The sequence below is a fragment of the Acomys minous genome, assembly GCF_964271855.1.
Source record: "Acomys minous genome assembly, chromosome: 12".
Taxonomy (NCBI): Eukaryota; Metazoa; Chordata; class Mammalia; order Rodentia; family Muridae; genus Acomys; species Acomys minous.
This window is the reverse complement of record NC_140493.1, coordinates 9,585,772-9,606,484: the sequence shown is the minus strand read 5'-3', so window position 1 is coordinate 9,606,484 and position 20,713 is coordinate 9,585,772. Positions and strand designations below refer to the sequence as shown.

The 20,713-nt window shown below is 47.6% G+C and overlaps 1 protein-coding gene across 3 annotated transcripts in view; it reads right to left on the bottom strand.

The window, feature by feature from the left end:
* PRICKLE1 (prickle planar cell polarity protein 1) overlaps window positions 1–20,713 on the bottom strand; it is a 94,999-nt gene that overhangs the window by 8,481 nt on the left and 65,805 nt on the right. For 2 of the 3 annotated variants that reach the window (XM_084749465.1, XM_084749467.1), the window contains exons 2-5: window positions 3,344–3,533; window positions 1,695–1,808; window positions 812–949; window positions 328–531 (exon numbers count right to left, since the gene is read on the bottom strand). In XM_084749465.1, coding sequence (XP_084605591.1) covers window positions 328–531; window positions 812–949; window positions 1,695–1,808; window positions 3,344–3,475 — 588 coding nt within the window. In that variant the 5' untranslated portion in view covers window positions 3,476–3,533. Of the gene's footprint in view, window positions 1–327; window positions 532–811; window positions 950–1,694; window positions 1,809–3,343; window positions 3,534–8,558; window positions 8,705–20,713 lie in introns of those variants that run through there. The other variant, XM_084749466.1, reaches the window with a different exon arrangement.

Sequence of the window (20,713 nt, the reverse complement as noted above, 5' to 3'; positions counted from 1 at the left end):
TATGCCATCCACTGACCCGGTCAGTCTCTCCATACCTTTGCTGACTGTATACAACATATCTGTTACCTAGTCTACACATCCTTCTGTGGTGTGTTTTCCCTACATTTCCTCAGAGACATCATCACGGACAGGCAGAAGCACCTGCCGCCCTTCTGTTTATTAGCTACCTAGAATTCCAGTGGGAATGGGCAGCTTTATCTTTTAAAAAAAATCCATGCAGAACAAAAGCAGGAGACACTCATGTTTTGTTTAGTTGGGAACGGTGGAATATTGGCTACCGGCTTATTTTTTTCCATCATTAAGGGATGAACTTTTTTTTTTTTTTACCTCGTCACAGGCTGAGCACCGAGGTTTGAGCAGTTCTGCGTGGTGCCTGCCACAGTGAATTTTTCCATCCTGATAGAAATAGATGAGGTCGACCAGTAGCTCATTACACGTGACGCAGACAAAGCAGGACGGATGCCAGCACACTCCGGGGCCCGCGCGGGAGGCGAACACTGCGACCTCCCCTCCGTTCATCTGCAACCCGCACTAGAGACAAAGGTTCGAAATTAAAACGGTCCTTCATTTCAATGACTAGGTTTTCAGCTTTTTCCTACTTTTAAAATAACCCACAAGTTAGTTAGGATACTCCTGCTGGCGATGAAATGGCTGTCCACATATCTCTATGTTTAAAATACAGGGTCTCCCCGTGGCAAGGCACAGTTTCATTCAAATAGACTGATTCCTGTTGTCACACAGCAGTGCAGACTTATGCCAGCCGTCACTTACCCGGTGGGTCACAGCTCTCCCACCCACACTCATCGCCTACCTGCTCACACACTGCGTGCATCACTGCTCTGGACAAGAGTTTAATGGTCCCTCTTCCAAGAGCTTCTTTCTTCCTTTGAGCACTGAACACCTGCAACTCCTTTTTCTCCTCTTCGCTTAAAGACTGGCAGTACCGCACCTTCATGGGAAAGAGAACCAAAGTGCATGTTGGGGGGTGTGTGTGTGTGTGGGGGGGGAGCTGTCGTTGTCATTTTTCATTCCCAGGGTCTCAAGAAGGTAAACAGAAAGTCTAGCTGCCCTGCCCCAAACCCTCAGTGCTACCATGGCATGGCTGAGCAGGGTGACACACACACTTATAGTCCCAGCACTCAGGACCTAGAGACCTGTACATCTACAAGAGTTCAAAGCCAGCCTGGCTACCAGATCCAGATCCTGCCTCAAATAGAAAACTAAAAAAGTAAAGTAAAATGGACCTCAATGTCTGGAAAAGCGACACACTATCTGATAGCACAGGCCTGGCCAGGCATGGTTTGCTATTTTCTAAATGTAAACTAATTGCAGCCCTTCCTCAGAAGGGAGAAATGGAGTAATTGCCACTTTGGCTCCACACTGGACGGGCACTCAGGTCTTTAATCCTCAAGTGTCCACCCTGCACCTGGGAAGGAAAGCTCCTGATAATTGCTGGGCGGCAGGAAACACTATCAGAAGCAGCCTGTGTGATGCTTCCTGCTGCGAGGATGCTCCTTTTCTCTCTCCTCTTAAAGGAAAAGCTGTGTTCTTAGGGTGTATCTTGAGAGAGGCCTAGCCAGCCAAGAGCTGGGATTTCCTGAAAAGGCCTCTTGATGCTTTACTGTTTATTTTCTTTCTTTCTTTTTCTTTTTTTTTTCTTTTTTTACTAATTAGCTTCCCTCCTGTTACTTTACCTCGTTATCGTGTGGTGGCAACTGGTACAGAAGTTGTTTAATGCGGTGTTTCTCTCCAGGGCTGTTGACATAAGGAACCTTTTCCTCTGGCAGGCAGGCAAAGTAGAGTTGGATCTGTGGAAGCAGCACAGGATGCCATCAGCCATCAGCGCAGGTCCAAGCTGCCTGCCTTTACCTTGCCCTCCTTACAGGGGTTTGGCCTCCTGCAGCTAATGAGGGGACCAGCTGAGTCAACTCAGCAGCAGGGGCAAACCTGCATCTGCTAGCATCCACTCGCATCCAGCTGCTAAATTGCTCCTCGGGAATGCAATTTGTAGTGACAATTAAGGGCATCATAAATTATGCGCTATCAAACTTGCGCACTTATGGTTACTGCTCCCCCCAAGTCTTGCAAAGGTCAGCTGAGGGATCAAGGGGGGGTGTGGGGGGGGGGAGAGTGCTGGGGGGATTCTGTAGATGACCACACAGGCTGTGTGACAAGATCCAAGAGCCAGGCTCTAAACAAGCAGACTGGGTTTTGTCTTGGAATTCTATGGTCCTCTCCAGCAGGCTTCTGTGGGTGGTGTCTGCAATACCCAGCCTCCGGCTTCCCCAAGGAAGCAGGCGAAGGGAGATGCTGAGCTGGCCTTGGGGAGCTTCATTTTCATGTTCCTGTTGTCTTTTAGGAGCATCCTTTGATGAGCATCGCAAAGGACACTGCGATGCTGAGATGGAATCAAAGGCATCCAAGTAAAAGAGTTTAGGGACCTTGTCTGCTACCAGCAGCTCTCCTGACTTGTACCTATCCTAGGATGTGAGAGAGTCTCCCCACAAAAGCTTGTCAAGATTCCTCTTCCCTATCTGCTACACCAGCATACCTCTGCTTCCTGTGTTGTTCTAGAAGCTTTTCCTACACCTTATGGTTACTAGCCGCTTAGGCACTGGGTCTTGAATCTCAAAGGGGTTCCCTCCCACCTTCCAAGAAAGGTCATTTACAGACAGACATGGGGCTGGCATCTCCTGGCCTGTGCAAGGTCTATCAACAATTTTTCAATAACTTCATTATGAGGATATTAGAAAATAAAAATGGGCAAACAGATTGTACCCATCCTTAAAACAATTCAAAGAAAGTGCCACAGTGATTTTTTTTTCTAATCCCATTGCACTTATAAAGGCCACATTTATTGGCAACGCCGCTGTGTCCCTCTCCATAGCTGTGTCCCTCTCCATAGCTGAGCGCTGTGGAGCCTGGAGGCGGGCCTTTATTTCCTTTTGTTCTTGCTGAAGCTTTATAACAGTGGCATACACCTTTAATTTAACTACTTGAGAGGCAGAGGAAGGCAGATCTCTGTCCTGTGAGTTGGAGGCAAGCCAGGACTACACAATGAGACCCCATTTCAAAAGACTCCAAACCAGCTAAGTTTCTCTTCCTCTCTGAAGAGTGGCTCCTGAAAGTCCTAACAGGAATGCCCGTGGTGGCCCATGTGCAGCAGAAGCAAAGCTTTGCTGGGGGTGGGGGTGGGGGGTGGGGAGGCAATAGGATCCATGAGTTTCGACTGACCAAACCAGATCTTAGAAAGCAAAGCTGGCCGGGGAGGAGTGAGGTCCCACCCTTTAAGACAGCAGAAGTCTCTGGAAAGAAACTCAAAGACAGACAGCTGGGTTCCTACCTGCTCCGGCCTGAGGCCTGGCGGAACCCAAGCATACTCTTCCAGCGCACAGCCCGAATCATCGTCTGACGTGGAGCTTCTCTGGCACCCGAAGGCCAGTTTGCTCATTTTGGGCTCCATCTCCAAAGGCATAATAATAATGACGTTTAAAAACCTGGCTTCTCAGTCACAGGACATCCACTGATGGTTGCTGTAGGTGATAGAGGAGAAACAAATGTGTAAAACAACGACACAGCCAAAACCAACAGCTTCTTTACTTATAGCCTCTAGTGACCCAGTGCCTGGAGCCGTAACCTGCAAGCCCAGTGCCACTCAAACCAACCATGGAGCGACCCCTTTAGCCAGCTCAGTACCAAAAAAGAAAAAAAGGGGGGGGGGCGGGGAGCTATGAAGCTAGTGTTCTCAGCAAAGTGCTCTGCGGGCTAATTTACCTACAAATGACGTCCTGTGAGCTCTTAAGGGTTTGAGGGAAGTGTTGGGAACCAGGCTCATTATCAACCAACACTTAGGAATGCTTATTGAGTGTGAAATGGAACCGGGCCACTACTGGTCAAAGTGAGGTGTTAAACCTCGGGAAAAGGACACTAAAGGTGTCAACGCAGGAATCCTAAACCTGAGATGTCAGCTTCGTTAGCACTGTGCGTTCTCTCTCTGTCTCCCAGTTCCTAAACAACAACAACAACAACAAAAACCCATACCTCACACAGAAGGCACTAAGGGGAAAAAAAAATTCCAAGAACCTTTATATCAAACTATATATAAAGAACATGTGACTAGTCCAATGCGGTCCTTCTGGTTTAGAAAATGTTCTAGTTCGCTCACACTTGTGGGAAAGGTTGAGATCCTAACCAGTCCCATGGTGAGAAGAAGTGACCCAGCAGCTCTCCTAATGCGACACAAAAGTGTTGGCGGGGATACAGGTGGAGGTTGCAGGGTGGCTATCAAAATTTAGGTTGGTTTTTTTTTTTTTAATATAGAAGTCCAAGGATGTTTTAAACTTTAAACTTCACAAAAGGTTGGGGGTTAAAAAGAGCACCTGTCCTGTGGCGGCAGTCATTCCCGCAGGAGCAGCGGTGACTCAGCAGATCCTGTCCCCAGCTAGTAAACTGGGCTTTCATCCACCGCGACAGAAGGGAAGGCTGCCTCATTTCCGACACCACCATCGGCAGCCTGTCACCTTCTGACCCAGTGATTTGACACAGGTGCAGCCCATTCACGGCTTAGGAAGGCTCTCTAAACAGAGGTGCATCCCTCCACCCCCCTCAATAAAAGGGGACGTGTTAATGAAAGTCGGGAGGCTTGGGTCTTTTCCTTTTGCCCTGAAAGACCCGCCCCCATGTGTCAAAGGAAGAGGACTAGAGATTAAGACTTTAATTAGTAACCCACTGCCCCACTGGGAGAACCGGTACTTTCAATGCAATTTAACCTGAATTTTGAAATGGGAGCATTTGTCTGTTGCCAAACCTGGCTGGGGATGGGTGGGGTAGGGTGAAAAAAAAAAACCCAAAACGGACTATAAATATTAAAAAAAGAATCTAAAAATTAAATGTTGCTCTATTTTAAAAGGAGAAAATAAAACAACACTACAAATTATGATAAACCATGTTCCTCCCCGGAACTTGCTCAATGATATCAAATGCCAAAGGTCTGAGTCCCTTTTTACAGCTGTCTTCTCTGAAAATGCATCACCAGCCTGATGGAGGTAAATGGTGCAACACACCACCATCCTTCCCGCTAGTTACCTGGACAAACTGGCCACACTTTTATAGCTTCATTACAGACAACATAAAGGGTACCACAAGTCTAGGAAAACAAGTCATTTTCTCCCTGCCCCCCCTCTCCCTCTCTCTCTCTCTCTCCCTCGTTAACTTTTTATTTTTATTTATTTTTTAATTAAACAGTCATTTTCATCCAAATGGTAGTTTCCTGTTTTACTGGTAGCAAGGCCAGCTTACCTGCTACCGATTGTGTCACAAAATTTAAATGCTCTAGGAAGCAGTGTGACCTAGGAGGTGTCTCAACACATATGTAGCCTCAGGGCCAGCTGTCCAGGGGACAGAGTTAAGGAGCCCTGAAGCCAGACCCATCTGGGCGAGAAACAAGCTGGAGGTTAGCAGAGCTGGTATAGAGTTCCAGGGGTTATCATGGGCGTGTTCCACGCAAGCTAAGCCATAGGAGTGTGAACAGTTCCACTCCCCTCCTTTGTCCCCACCCCTTCCTTGAAAACCAGCTAGCTGCTTTCACCATCTGAAAAGATCCTCCCACATCTGCCTGCAGATGTAGCACTTCTCAATCATCATATAATTGTCAAGGGAACATCTGACCCAACACACTTCCTTCTGGCTTCCTTGGGAACCAGGCATAGACATGGCGCCCAGACACCCATGCAGGCAAAACACACATACACACAAAAAATTTAAACAAAAATTAAAGAGGAGGCAAGCGACATTCCACTGGGGGAGCCAGGATTTTTAAGTGAATGTAGCCAGCATGATATAGGAATGGTCCCAAACTCTATTATAGGTGTCCCTTGTTTGCTTTGTTAGCAGCCCGGGTGTAAATTATAGGACTGAGCCTGTGGCTAGTGACTTGTTTTTATTTTGGGCCCCATGAAAACTGCACAGGCTTCAGAATTCCAGAAGCAGCAGACAGAATCCAGCTGGGTGACCTAGAAACCCGCCTTTCACCTGGAATGAGGGTAGCCTGGGCTCATCCCAGCATGTGGAGCCAGTCCTGGGTTCCAGGCTCTGAACTTCGAAGGTCAAGCTTTCCCCAGGTTGAGAGCTGATGCTCTCGAGCGTTTTTCTAAAAGATGGGTTTCCTAGGAGACAGATTCTCCCAGAGAATGGTACCTGATCAGGCTGCCAAAAACTGCACCTGCCAGGCAGGGGACTGCAACACCATGGGCAACAGAGAGTGACAAAAGATGCCACAGGGTGTTTCTGGCTTTGTAAGAAGATGCACATTGAAAATTATGACCAGGAAAGAGGAAAGAAGCCTGGGAGGGGAACCTAGTTCCTAAGGAAGGTGGCTTGGGAGAGCAAAGAAAAACAAACTAGCACGGAAGTGGGAGGCAAATAGAAGCTATAGTTTTGAGATGCTATAGTCGAAAGATGGGAGGGCAACTCGGAAGGGCAGTGAGGAGTGAGGGAGCCAGGAGTCTCAGCTCTACCTTGGTTTCCACTGGTCATCCTTTTCTCGGACCAACTCAGCAAATCAGAATCATGCAAATATAAACCAACTGCCAGGGGGCTGGAGAGATAGCAGTTAAGAACATGGGCTGCTCCTTTAGGGGACCGAGGGTCAATTCCCAGCACCCCATATGGCAGCTCACAACTGTCTGTAACTCCTGTTCCAGAGGATCCATGGCCCCAGGCATGCCTGTGGTGCACATATATGTGCGTGCAGGCAAAACACACACATTAAACAAATCTATAACAACTCAAGGTTTTTGTGAATATGAAGTCTTAAGATCATACTTCCCAATAAAGCTTCATTCTAGCTGCTACGTGAAGGCTGGCGTGGTAGTGTAGGATCCGTAGGAGACCCTTTGATTACCTGAACAGATACTGATCTGTCCAGTCGCCGGACTGAAATTCCCCAGGTGTCGCCTCCTGCTAAGTGCCACCTTGCTAAGAGCCACACACGTGAACAGCTTCTTTGTTTTCTGCCTGTTATCAAGACCTTAGTCCACAGAGGATGTCATCCCACGATCCTTACTCAAAATTACGCTAATTCTTCCAGGCTAAATAATACAGGTCAACTGAATGTAACCAAGGGCGAACATGGTAGCACAGAAGCCTGCTCACTTTCTGTTCTCAAAACACGAATCAGACAGCTTTATGGATACACCCCTTTGCTTGCTTGTGGTGTCCTTAACTTAAAATGAACCCAGAAGGAGCAGAAGTGTTGGCATCAAGATTGTCAGCCAGTAAACACACACCAAGTTATACTTCAAAGTTTTCACACACCTCAAGAGCACACTGTGCCTGTTGCCTCCTAGAGACAAAAGTCACTTTTCACATAGCCCGGGTCAGCTTCATTTGTGGTGGAAGACCACACTTAACAAAGCACTAGAAGGTTGCTAATGCAACTTTCCCCTTTAAAAGTACTTCACACCAGCAATTGGTGGCATTTGCCACTGGGTATTTTCCAGGTAAATCTCTGCCCAACTTGCCCGTTTCCCCAGCTGTTATGTGCCACCAGCTGCCAAAATACAATGCACTTTTTCCAAGACGGAATGTGGAACTCTTCGAGAGCATTCTAACTTCACTCACAAATACATTCCAGGACAGTAATGACCTGCTTAACAAATGGCGGAAATTCCATGACAAGGCATGGTGCTTTGCCAGAGAGACACTTCTGTAGAGATCTACACTGGCATGCCGTGGCCTGTGACGAATCATGCAAAACCATGTCTACCAAAAACATCACTTTCCACAGTGGGAGACACATTTTCTCAAAACTGTGTTCCCATTAATCTCTTACTGACTTAAAAAAAAAATTCTATTTTCAGCAGCGGCCCAAGGAAACGGAGGCCAGACCTGACTCCAATGTACACACAGACTCGGGTTTCACCCCGTCACCTGTTGGCTCCAGAACAGCATCCCCTTTGTGAGACTTACAGCTCTCCCGAAACGCGTTTCCCGAGAAAACACTTCCATAAAGTACGCGAGAAGAGTCGAGTTGTGAAAATAAACTCCGAATACCGCCCACTTTATCCACACACGGTTTAACGCGAGTCTCTAAAGATGGGCTAGGAGGAAGGATGTCTTCGGGGACACAGCGGCGGTCAGGGCGGCGGGGCCACCCAGACCTCCGAGCAGGCTCGGCCCTGCGCCCAGGCAGCAAGGGTGGCTCTGGCCGCCAGGGGGCGCCTCGTCCCGGTCTGCCCGGCGCCCCGGCGGAGGCCAGCGCCCACACTCGCGCTCCTGTCCCCCAGGTCCGGTACCCCGCGACCCGGCCCCCAGTCTCGGCCCGGGCCCGACGACATCCAGGCAGCACTGCGCATCTGCATGCCCGCCGACCCCGACCCGGTCCCCGGGGCGCACAGGCCCGCAGCACCCGCCCCTGCTCGGCGCTCCACCCTCAGCTCCGCTCCGGCTCGGGGCCGCCGGTCACCGCTCGCTTTCCAGGAACTGTCACGCTGACCATTCCTCTGGCAGGTGTCCACCGGGGCCCGCCCGCCCGCGCACAGCATTCCTAGAAAAGTTACCCAGTCGCCGGAGCACCGCCGCCGCCCGCCGCTCGCCATCCCCGGCGGCACAGGACTGTGGCCGGCGCGCTGCAAATGCCCCTGAAAGCTTCTGTAAACTTCCCCCGCCCGCAGGTGCAAGCACCGCCACAGGCGCAGGCCGTGTGTAAGGGGGCGGTGCTGAGCCTCGAACTCACGGCCCCACACGCTGGGCTGGGCAGGGCTAGGGCCCTGGTGTTAAAACCCGAGCTTACACAAATCATCTCCAAGTTGTCCATAACAATGCCAGCAAATGGCGCGTTTAACCCAGTTCTCACACGCAAGGGCTCATTAACATACGAATCCCCCCCCCCCCCAAGACTTACTTGCATTTAAATAATTCCTGCGGCTTTAGAGCCAGAGATTTATTTTTTATCAGTAAATAACAGAAAAAGCAAAAGAGTCAGGCCCTTGATGCGCTTAAGTAGCTAGTAAGAGTTTTAACTTACATCCTCGAGACAAGAAAACACCCCATGCACGGTCTTGTTAATCTTATTTCTGTGCTATTTATAGGGGCTCTAAGAGAGGAATTCGGCTTCAGTTGTCTGCAGAAAGGGCTCAGAGAAGCAAAAACTGGACCTCAAAGCGAGCCCAGGAAGCAATGACAATTAGTAATGATCTTTAGTAATGAGTAATCGGGAGACGTCCACGTTCTCCTTATTTTTAGTCGGGAGAGGGGTCAGGAACAAACCTAGGTGCTCCACCCCGCCTAAAATGCTGATGAATAAATGCACCTTGAATGCCACTCATTTCTACTTAAAAACACAGTATGACGATTTTGCAGCCCATATTTATACAGAGAACAATAGCCTATTGTAACTGTGATTTAAAAATACACAGGTTGCCAGAAATAGATCCCTCAAGTAAATAATTGTGTGGCCAAATTCTGTTATCTCTGCTGCAGAGCAAGGCAGCGGAGGACAAGCCGGTTTTTAAAGTTGCTAGGTTTTTAAAGTGACAGAGACCAAAAGGTCCTGGCTTTCTTGTTAGACTAGTTTGGAAACACTTGTTCGGACGTCACAAATCATTACTTGGGATTCAAGTGTATTCAAGCTTTCCAGATGATCCCCAGAGAGCAAGCACCTGTGACCCTCAGGCATAGGAATTTGTGGGAAAGCTTCTAACGGGTCCACTTTCCCTGTTGATCTGTGACATTCACTGTGGTGGCTGCACCTGAGTCACACTGCTCTTTTCCTTGTGAGATTTTTATTTTATTAATTTATCTTTTGGACAGAGTTTTTTTCATTCAGCCTAGGCTCTCTTCAGACGTATTCTGTACCCTAGTGGGGCCTCCCAAATACTGGGATTATCAGAGCTTGCCGCCACAGCTGTCTCAAATTTCCTTTTTCCTATGCCCTTCTGTTTAAGCTCCTCAGGGAGGATTTTAGCTTTAGGTATCCATAGAACAAATGTGCAACCAGTTATTGATAGACATCACCCTCTAAACTGACATGTCGGTAAAACACAGACTCTATGCCGTCACGGCTGACCCTTTTTACAAGGGCTCTTAAAGGAGAGCTAGCTTCACACTATTGAAAAGTACAAATACTCTCACTGCATCCTGTAGTGAGGCTTACCAGTATTAAATGTAGCCACCACAGGGGTGTGTTACAAGGTAACTACTTGTAAATACCATTTGCCACATTCCCAACAGGTACTGTCAACTTGACTATTGTGTTTCTGCCAAAGAAGTGGTTTGGGGACAGTTAGAAACTTCCTACTAACTTTCAATCTGAATGAAACACGCCTGAAAGGCGTCACTATTGTCAACAGTGGATCTACAGAGATGCCCCCAGCCGGCATCCTTTTGTTTCAGCTAGGTAGAATATTCAGTTGTTTGAAGATCACACTTTTAGGGGGCTGAGAAAGGAAACTCAGAAATTCTCAGGGGCTTAGCTTCTTCCACCCTCATCTGTTCCACAGTCAGCTCCGCAGAAAGCACACCCCCAGTCCTCAAAGCCGCACCCTCTCCTTTGGCCTCACTCAGCACTTATCACTGCCTGGCACCCAGCGCCTATTTAGTCATCGCCTTATTGTCTTGTATTCTGTGGGGACTTCTGGAGTTCACTGCTGTGTTCTCAGAGTTGTGCCTTGCACATCGCAGAGCGGTGCAGTAAGCCTGAGTAAAGTGAATGATTTTCACATGTTGTTCTCAGGGCCCATACCTTATCCAAGTAAGTCCATTTCTAAGCTTAAGCCATTGTCCTAGCATGGCGTTGTTTTGGGCAAACAAATGTGCCAAGGGCAGAGAAACAAAGAGCTACTATTTTGCCAAATGCCAGCTTAGCCTTGTCGACTCTGGTAGAAAGAGATAAAGCGTAGGGTGTTAACAAATCTCCATACTATAGTTCCCTATGGTGACCTTGGTCTCTTTTGTACAACTCTTCCCTGGGCTGGGGAGGTGGCTCACTGGGTAAAGTGTTTACTATTGCAAGCACAAGGACCAGAATTGGGCTCCTGGCATCCCTAGCATCCATGTAGAAAGCCAACCGGTGTCCCTGCACATCTGTAATTCCCTACTGAGGGTGTAAGAGAGACATGTCCTAGGAGTTCACTAACCAGCCAGGCTGATTGAGACCACAAGCTCCCGGTCCATGGGAGACTCTGCCTCAAAAGTAAGGCAGAGCACAACAGAAGACAACCAATGTTGACTATAAGTCTCCTCATGGTCACACATGGGTGAGTGCACACACACACACACTGAAGCAAAGTACAGACTCCTTTCTTAGCTTTAAGGCTGTATTTCCCTTGATTTTTTATACATTTTAAAGGCATTGATAGGGAAATGCCAGTGATCCGGATGAATACATTTCTGATTAGAAGTCTTTTAAAACAGAAAACAGAGCTAACTGGCTCCAGCATTCATTGTCCCGTCTCATTCACCTAATTCTGAGAGGCAGCTGACAGTTTTAGTCTTTAGTGGGGGTATGGGGTAAGACAGTAGTTTGGCTTGCACAATGTACAGAGACACCCCCCCCCTCCCCAAATCCTACATTTGTAGAATTAATCACAATTCCTGTTCAGACCAATGAGCCGGAGGAATAACTTTAGTAAGCTGCCTTCTTACCCTTGCAAGTTGGTACCAAATGCCTCGGTTGTGGCCTGGGCGACCACTGAGCATTTGGATGTTGTTGTGGCCATTAGCTGAGCCTGCTCCACCCCAGGGAGGGGCTGGGAGGCAGGTGGCAGGGTCTTTCTGGAGTTAGGGGCCTTATGGAGGCTTATGATAAGTCTCAGCTTCCCAAGGTCTCCAATTACTTTCTTTACCCTTTGATTATATTTAAAGCATCTTGATTAGAGAGCACTGGTTTCTACACTCCCGTCCCATTGTATTTATGACTCCCAACCTCGCAACGACCCATCCTCCCTCCCGCCATCCCCACCTTGGCAAGTGGGGGCATCCCCACTTCAAAGTGTCCTGGTCCACAAGGTTTGTGGTTAGGAGGCTAAATGCCGATCCTCTTGCCTGGTACTCGCCAACACTAGGATAGATCACTTATCTAAGACTAGCCTTTGTGATGGTGAGCATCACATCTCTAAAATGCCTGTATCTGGGTTACATCAATTTTAAAACTTCTTGGAGAGGAACACAAATTGTGTTTTTAAGTCAAACAGATCATTTGACATAGCAACAGATCGTAGCCCTAAGGAAGTTCATCCACGTCAAGCGGCCTGCTCCCAACATTCTGGTGTTTTATTTCGTTTTGTTTTGTTTTGATGTAAGGGGTTGATTGCTGATCCTGACACTCCCACCAGAAAGGTGCTTAGGCCTGTGCTGTCTTGAGCCTCAGCACAAGCCTGGTGAAGAATACAGATCTGGGGTACTTATCTGGTGTTTGCTAGGAAAACCCAGCAGCCACCTCGGCTTGCTCTACCTTTCACTCCCAACAACGCTGGGGCACTTCTTTTCACACCCAAAGACATGTTGGACAAACAAACTTGTGTCCAGCATGATTGAAGAAGTTGCCTCAAGAGTCTGGCCTTCAGCTCCCTCAACTTCTTCCGGTCTGGGGTTTAACACAAACACCTTTAAACTTCACTACTGAAAACCTACCGACGTGGAAAGAAATTAAGGAGAGAGCTTCTAAAAGGTGTTGAAAGATCTAAAAGGTATTAGACATCCAAGATACAGTCAGGTTTCATGACCACGGTGTTTACTGAGAACACGCAGCACACAGCAAAATAGTGACAGGATATAAAGAGTAAAACGCTGATGTGCTTTTTGAGTGGGGATGGGAAGATGTTAATTATACATGGAATAAGATTTATTGTAGAAGCATTAGAAGAGAAGGAAGAAGGGCACCCCAGGGGGACAGAGAGAGACAGAGTAAGAGATTCAGAGTGAGCACAAGGAGCAAGAGAGGCGAGAGGAAGAGGCGCAAGAGGAAGAGAAGGAGACAAGATGGGTCTGCCCTTTTTATATCCTGGGCAGCTGGCACACCTCGTGGCAGGCAGGTAATAGCATCATAGGTTGCTAGGCAGACTAGAGGCAGTATGCTAACAGTAGACCCATTGGAAGCCACCATTTTAAGATGTTTATAAAATAAGCAAGACATCAAGCAAGGCTCAAGAAGAGTGCCCAGTGGAGTGCCGAGTGCCAGTATGGCACTGCCAATCAGGACACGCCCTTGAGGGGCACTGACATAGGACTAGCTTTGGGCCAGGTTGAGGCATCAAAGGTTGAGGAACAAAAGACAGCCCCGGGGGAGGGGGAGGTACTAGAAAGTGCGACCACAGGCAGACCCAGGGTGTGAATGGCTGTGTAGCCACCCCAGGGTCACTTAAGTTATTCCGGGTCAGTGGGGAACCACAGGCACTTCAGTAGAAAATAGTGGCACAACCATCCATGTGTTAGGTGAGTGAAGGAAAAACAGGCCCAGCAACTCGGAACAGCAGCTGGGGAGAGCCAGAAGGCTACCACAGGAGTCAAGGGCAGGGGCAGCAGGGGAAGGTGCTCTGAGGACAACAGGCTGGACTATAGCTACAGCGGCCCAGGACGCAGGGTTGGGATGCAGGGGTGAGGGGTACAGGAGTGAGGGGTACAGGGGTGAGGGGTGGCTGGCATGCCTGGAATTCCGCAGTGAGTTGATACAGTCACATAGCTTGCTTGAGAGGGGCTGAAGCTGAGCCCTGGCATGAGCTCTAACTTCCAACTGCAATAGCAGAGGTGTGGACCAGACATTTCTAAGCTTAAATGTTCTCTTCATTTAATAATCACCTTTAAAATATAATGCTCAGGCTCTGGAGAGATGGCTCAGTGGTTAAGAGCATTGGCTGCTCTCGCAGAGGAAACAGGGACTCATCACCTCTTCTGACCTCTGAGGGCACCAGACCTGTGCGTGGTGCACATGCATACATGCTTTACATAATAAGGCAAATACACACAAAATATGTATGTACATATGTATGTATATACGTATGTATGTGTGCATATATAAAAAATGCATTATAATGCTTACCACAGGGTAAAGAGCTCCAGCCTATCATTATAAAATAAATCAGCCCACAGTTTTCAAGTTGGCAAATTCCATGAAGATGACCTACCCAACCAAGTACGAGGGCAGAGGCCCAGATGGCCCTGGGAGGGGGTGGCTGTGGAGCGGTAGTGGTCGGGATGGTCTGCAGTCCAGCTGCATTTAAATGAAATACAAAGTAATAGTGCTTCGTGGCAGATTTTTAGTTTATAGAATGTTCGGTTCACGTGCTACTTGTTCACAACAGCTTTGTGTATCATCTGTTTCTGCTTGCTATTTAAACTCCCCGCCAGCTGAGTGAGCATCCTTGGCTGGGTGCTGTAACGAACCAAATTATTTTCAGAGGGGCATCAGCAAAGGAGTATTTCAAGCAGCCAGAAGCCGCTTGCCAAGAAGGAAAAGGTCAGCTGAGCATTCTATCCCACTCCTTTATCTGATCTAAGATGCCAAGGCCCTCTCTGCAACAGTGGGAGTATGACGGGGATCTTGCGTCCGAGACTGGTTTATGCGCTACCGCTGTCCTGATGCTCTCAGCTCACACTTACTGCTAGATAAGTAACTGCCTTTACCCGACTTATTTTGGCATTTCCCATCTCCCTGTGCTCATCTGGCCCTTCGGTTTCTTCAGCACTGAGTTTGCATGCAAAGCCTGCACATGGTCCTGTTGTTTCCGTTTGATGATCTCTGGCTTGCCCGGTCCACCAGATACACTGCCTGGCACCCATGACGTTAGTGCTTGCTGAGTGAGGATGACTTGCTTGCTCCACTTTGATCCTCCACAGACTGACTTGGGGCCTTGCACACTAAGTATTCATATATACCTTAGAAATTCTAATGTTCTTTACTTGGACTTTGAAGTACAAGTGAGTGCTGGGGTGTGACTCGCTGGTAAGAGATCTTGCTTAATAAGTGTGAGGCTCTCAGTGAGGACAGGATGAGGAGGAGAAGGAAGAGGAGGAAAAGGAAGAAGAGAAAGGGGAACAGGAGGAGGAAGAGAAAGATGATAAAGAAGGAAGGAGAGGTGGAGGAGGAGGAAGAGGAAGAGAGAAAGCTGGGTCATATTTTTGGACCATAAGACGCACCCAGTTTTTAGAGCAGTAAAACAATAAAAACAGCCATCAGACTATAAGGTGCACCCTAATTTCCTGCCCACTTTTGGGGAGGGGTATGTGCATCTTATGATCCGAAAAATACTGGTAGGTAGCAGCACGCATTAGGTGCAGGGTTAACAATCTGAGTTCAATCCTTGGATTCCATAAGATGTAGCCCAGGTGCCTAGAACTTACTGTAGAAGCCAACATGGCCTCAGATTTGCAGCGGCCCTATCTCAGCCTCCCTTGTCATCAGATTACAAGGGCTTCTGTGTTCTAGTTTTAATATTTAAAGGAACTTGATTTTTTGTTTTGCCTTATGAGATCCAACATAAACTAAACTAATGGGCTATTCTTGATTTCTAAGCCATAGAGCCCAAAGCAATACCCTCCTTTGTTCCGAATTCCAGTGTGGGTGTGGCACTCTGAGGATGAGCAAGATCAGGACATGGTCGACTGGACCCTTTGGAGCTCCAGCTACATCCTCCCAGCCTACACTTGGTCCAGGTACTTCCACGAGCCCTCTCTTTTCTGTTGTCTCCCGGCAAGGGAGCTGCTTTGAGCACAGGGATTGGTGGCGAGCCCGTGCACACATCAAGGCCCCGTGTCTGCTGTCTGCCCTGCAGCCCCCGTGCCGGGAGACAACAGCAAATAGTTTCCTGCCCCTGTGTTCACTCCCCTTTGCACGATGTCATGTTCTTACTTTACAGCCTCTTCCTCAGATTTTTTCCCCCTCACACCTCCATTTGCAGCCTGTAGCATCCGTCCATTCGTCTGCCACTTGTCATACCTCATCTTTGCAGCCCTGAAAGACTGTTTCATGACCCTGCTATGTCTTCTGTCTTGTAGCCTTGTTAACTCCTCCTTCAAGTCTACATTCAGACTAGTCCAGGAAGCGGCCATGTTTTGACCACACTGTTGCACACACGCCACTAGCCTCAGCCCCTGTCTTACTCAGGCCAGGCACTCCACCAATTTGTTGTCGTTGCTGTTTTTTTCCTGTCAGAAACTCTATGACCTAGAGTGACAAGATTCCCTTCCTATACTTGAACATCCATGGAATAGCCCAGAGGCTCTGTGGGCCACTTAGAATCTATCTACAGCACTGAGAGTATACATTAAGGATGTTTTGGTTAATATTAATGATATGTATATATATGTATGTATATATATATATACACACAAATAGATAATACACACAGATATATAATACACATACACACATATATGCATGTGCATATACATGCAGGAGACCGGATTGACCATGTATGGAAGGCATCTGTGCAGAAAGAAAAGGGACTTTGAAGGGAAAACATGGCTATGCATTCTTCACAATGCTCAGGGCAGAGACACTGATTGTTGGGTGTACAAGTGGGGTCTGGGTTGACCTAGAACTTCAGACGTCATCCACACCCTTTGGAGAGAAGGACTTCTTCCTCATGGTGTCCCTTGAGGACCTGGCACAGGGTTTTCCTTCCAGGTCCTGGAGGCTTGCGACTTAGAGGCAGTGGTAGAATCAGTATAGATTCGGACATCAAAGATTTACTAGAACTGGGGTTATTTGGGGGTATATCATGTGGTGTCACTGTCTTGGTGATATACTGGGCAAGAATCCAAGAGTGTCAAATGAACCCCACATTACTATCCTAGAGCTTTGCCTCATGGAGAAGCTGCATCTTATGAGAGAGAGAGAGAGAGAGAGAGAGAGAGAGAGAGAGAGAGAGAGAGAGAGAGAGAGAGAGAGAGAATGTGTGTGTGTGTGTGTTAGCTTCTTTTTGAGACAGGGTTTCTCTGTGTAGCCCTGCTTGTCATGGACTTACTTTGTAGACCAGGCTGGCCTCGAACTCACAGAGATATTCGTGCCCCTGCCTCTAGATTCTGGGGAAAGTCATGTGCCACCACGCTCGGCATAGCAGAGCTGACAAATGGCTTAAATAAAATGTTTGCCTTCCCTGATGTTTCTCTTAGCACTAGAACACAGAAGGAAAGTCTAGAAACGCCAATGCCAGCACTAGAACACAGAAGGAAAGTCTAGAAACTCCAATGCCAGCACTAGAACACAGAAGGAAAGTCTAGAAACTCCAATGCCAGCACTAGAACACAGAAGGAAAGTCTAGAAACTCCAATGCCAGCACTAGAACACAGAAGGAAAGTCTAGAAACTCCAATGCCAGCACTAGAACACAGAAGGAAAGTCTAGAAACTCCAATGCCAGGTTATCTGAGGCGATAATTAAGCTATGGCCTTTAGCCTCCCTTAGGGCAGCTCACTCATAGTACTTCACTGACCTGCAGCCCAAACATCTGTGTAGCTCAGAGGTAAATACACCGGGAGCGCCCCGCCCCACCCCCGACCCCTTCCCCTGACTCTGGAGATCCCTTGAGTTGAAGCTGATGCTGCCATTCCAGTCCTGCAGGGACACACCTGATTGCCCAAACACAGCACAACTGGCTCTTTGAGATCTTTGTATGACAGATGTTCCGCTGCCTCCTCGTCACAGCCAGTATTAGCATATCCTGCATTCTCACTCAGACATCCCTCTTGCATGCAGTCAGTGGCTCACCTGTCACCTCCTCAACTCAAACACAGATTGTTCGGAAGCAAGGGGCAGGCCTCAAGACCTGTTCCAGTGAGCCTCCGTGTAACCCACTCTGCCACCTCACATGACATCCCAAGGCCAAGACCACTGATAATAATGTGGCCATTATAACTTGTGAGATAAAACTGATTACAGTTCAAGTCACAGGACCAGAATGCTTAAAAAACAAAACAAAACAAAAACAACAACAACTACCATTGATCCCAGGAACCTCTGAGATGTGTTGTCTTGTATGAGGGCGCACGGTGTTGTGTTGGGATCAGACCTAGGCTTCACGTGTGCGAGGCAAGCGCTCACACACTGGGCTAGCTCACCAGCCTTCTACTTTGCGGGGAGCATGTGTCCAGAGAGCCCAGAGAAATGGAGTGCGTGGTGATAGCAACATATAGGACGGGTTGTGTGCTGTTTATGCAGAATGCCCCCCTGCATTTTAGGAGGTGAAGTGATGTAGTTTTTTAAAGGATCTGACAATATGGTTAAGCAGCCTCTTCGGGGTAGGGGGGAGTGGGGGGGGGGTGTAGCTCCCACTCAAAAAAAAAAAAAAAGCCAGGGTTGGAAAAAAGCTCAAGCAGCAAACTGCTTCCCCTGCCACATGAGGACCTCAGTTAGGTCCTCAGAGGCCTCATTTGAAAGGCGGAATGGGACACACATGCTTAAAATCCCACTGCTAGGAGAGTGAAGAAAAAGGATTCCAGACGCTCACTGGCTAGCCAGGCCAACCAGGGACCTGGAAAGCAGGGAGGGACTTTATTTCCGTAAAGCAAGGTGGTCGGCAACTAAAACGTACCCAAGTTTGACCTCTGACCTCTACACACATACACACATGTGCATATGTATCCACTCCCATGTGTATCTGTGTGCACATGAACATGCATACATACATTCATGCACACAAGAAATGTATGTGCATATATACACATGTGTACATACACATATACTCATTAAAGAGGCCAAGCATCTTCACGTCGTTCAGTATTCTTCAAAATGACACGCTCCTGATCCCAAGGATGCCTTTTATGAAGTCCAGTATGTTTTTAATACAGTCAGGCAAATCAAAACCTGCTAGTAAGTGTCATTCCATTTCTGGTGCTTGCTATGAGTGCTCAAAGAAAGGAAACACGGTGATCACATGTGCAAACTACGGCGGATGCTGTTGCTATGGAATAATGACTTTATGATGGGGATACAGGGAGCAAAGGGATCCTCAGTACCCATGAGTGCCTGGACTGCTAGCTGTCCCCCAGGCAGACAGTGTGAGGAGGCATCTGTTGTCACCACTGGCATTGCTGGGAGCAATGAGGAGAAAGCAGGCTGGGTCTGTGCCATGCTGTCTGTCTCCAGCAGCCTCTGCAGGTCTGGTAGCTACATCCCTCACTGGAGGATGGCAGACTTTATTATTTTAATTTTTGTTTTCATTGTTGTTGCTGTTGTTATTATTATTATTTTATGTGCATACAGGCATTTTGCCTGCATGTATGTCTGTGCATAAAGTGCCCTCAGAGGTCAAAGAAGGGTGTAGGATCCCTGGTACTTGGAGTTACAGTCAATTGTGAACCCCCGTGTGGCTGCTGAGACCTGGGAACTCTGGAAGAGCAGCCAGTGCTCAAGCCACTGAGCCATCGCACCAGCCCTATTTTTATTTTTATTTTTTTGTTATTTTTTATTTTTATTTTTTTAAGAGTAGCCGAGGAATCAACAGTTAATGTAGAAGATGGCCTGTGAATGTTTTTTGCTTTTCTTTTAAGGTGGTTTTGTTGGGGGTGGGGGGAAGGGTGGTTCTGAAAGGGGAAACATGGGATCTAGTTAGTTAGCTGGGTCTTCTTAGGTATGACTCTTTAAAACAATATATTTAAAAAAATTTTTTTCCATTCTTTACAAGTAACTACCAAAGACCCACACTTTACACTGGGATGTGATTTTCGGGAGGGGTCCAGCTCTCTCTCCTCTCTGCCCTTCCTTTGCTGCGGAGGCTTTGGAGAGCTTTCTGACTTAGCTTCCTCAGCTCCCTAATGCAAAGCAGGCTAAGAAGAGCCGCAGGCACACAAACCACATGTTGCTCCTCTCTGCTCTTCTGAAGCAAAGATTCAGTTTAGAAGACGGCTACGCAGGCCTCGCAGTTACACTGAAATTAAAGATGCTTTAAAAGGTTCTTATCCCCAGCACGGGCCATCTTGTAATGCTTTAAAGCATAAATTGAAACAGGATCGGGATGAACTCTGATTCTACTTAAGAGCAAACAGAAGATGTTAAATCTGTGGATAACGGTAAAACTAAATTAATTTTGACTTATGAGGCAATCTGAACGTTTTCACCTAGGCCAAAGATAAGAGCCACAATAAAAATTCATGTTAAGCAGCCCTGTGTGAAATCAGCACGTTTTAAGTCCAGGATTAACCATCCTATACCTGGACTCCTGCAGGCCTGCATAAATTATTGGGAACTTTTATGGCTCAATTCAGCTGTCAAGGAGAAGAGCCTAGCGACACCACCTCACACCTGTTACTCATCTAGGGAAGACGGGGCTCAGTTACTCCCACCTGGGATCAACATGTTCAGACTTCACTCACCCTGGTTTACACAAGAGAATACGTTCTTTGGAGTGTTGAGTAGTAGAGATATTAAGACAGGCAAAAAAAAAAATCTCTGGAATTCCCCCCAAACAGAATATCGCAATGCAGATCTATCCCAGGTCACTACACAGAACCTACAGAAGAGCAGGCCTGTCTACACACCCATACGTAACAGCCACTGAGATGGGGTGTGATCCCAACACTCAAGAGGCTGAGGCAGGAGGATTATTGTGAGTTCCAGTCCAATCTTGGCTACATAGTAAGTTCCAGACTAGCCTGGGCTACAGAATGAGACTCTCAAAACAAAAACAAAACAAAATAAAACCCCAAAACCACACACACAAAAAAACCAAAAACAACACAAAAGAATACAGGAGAGATAGTTCAGAGGGTTAAGAACACTG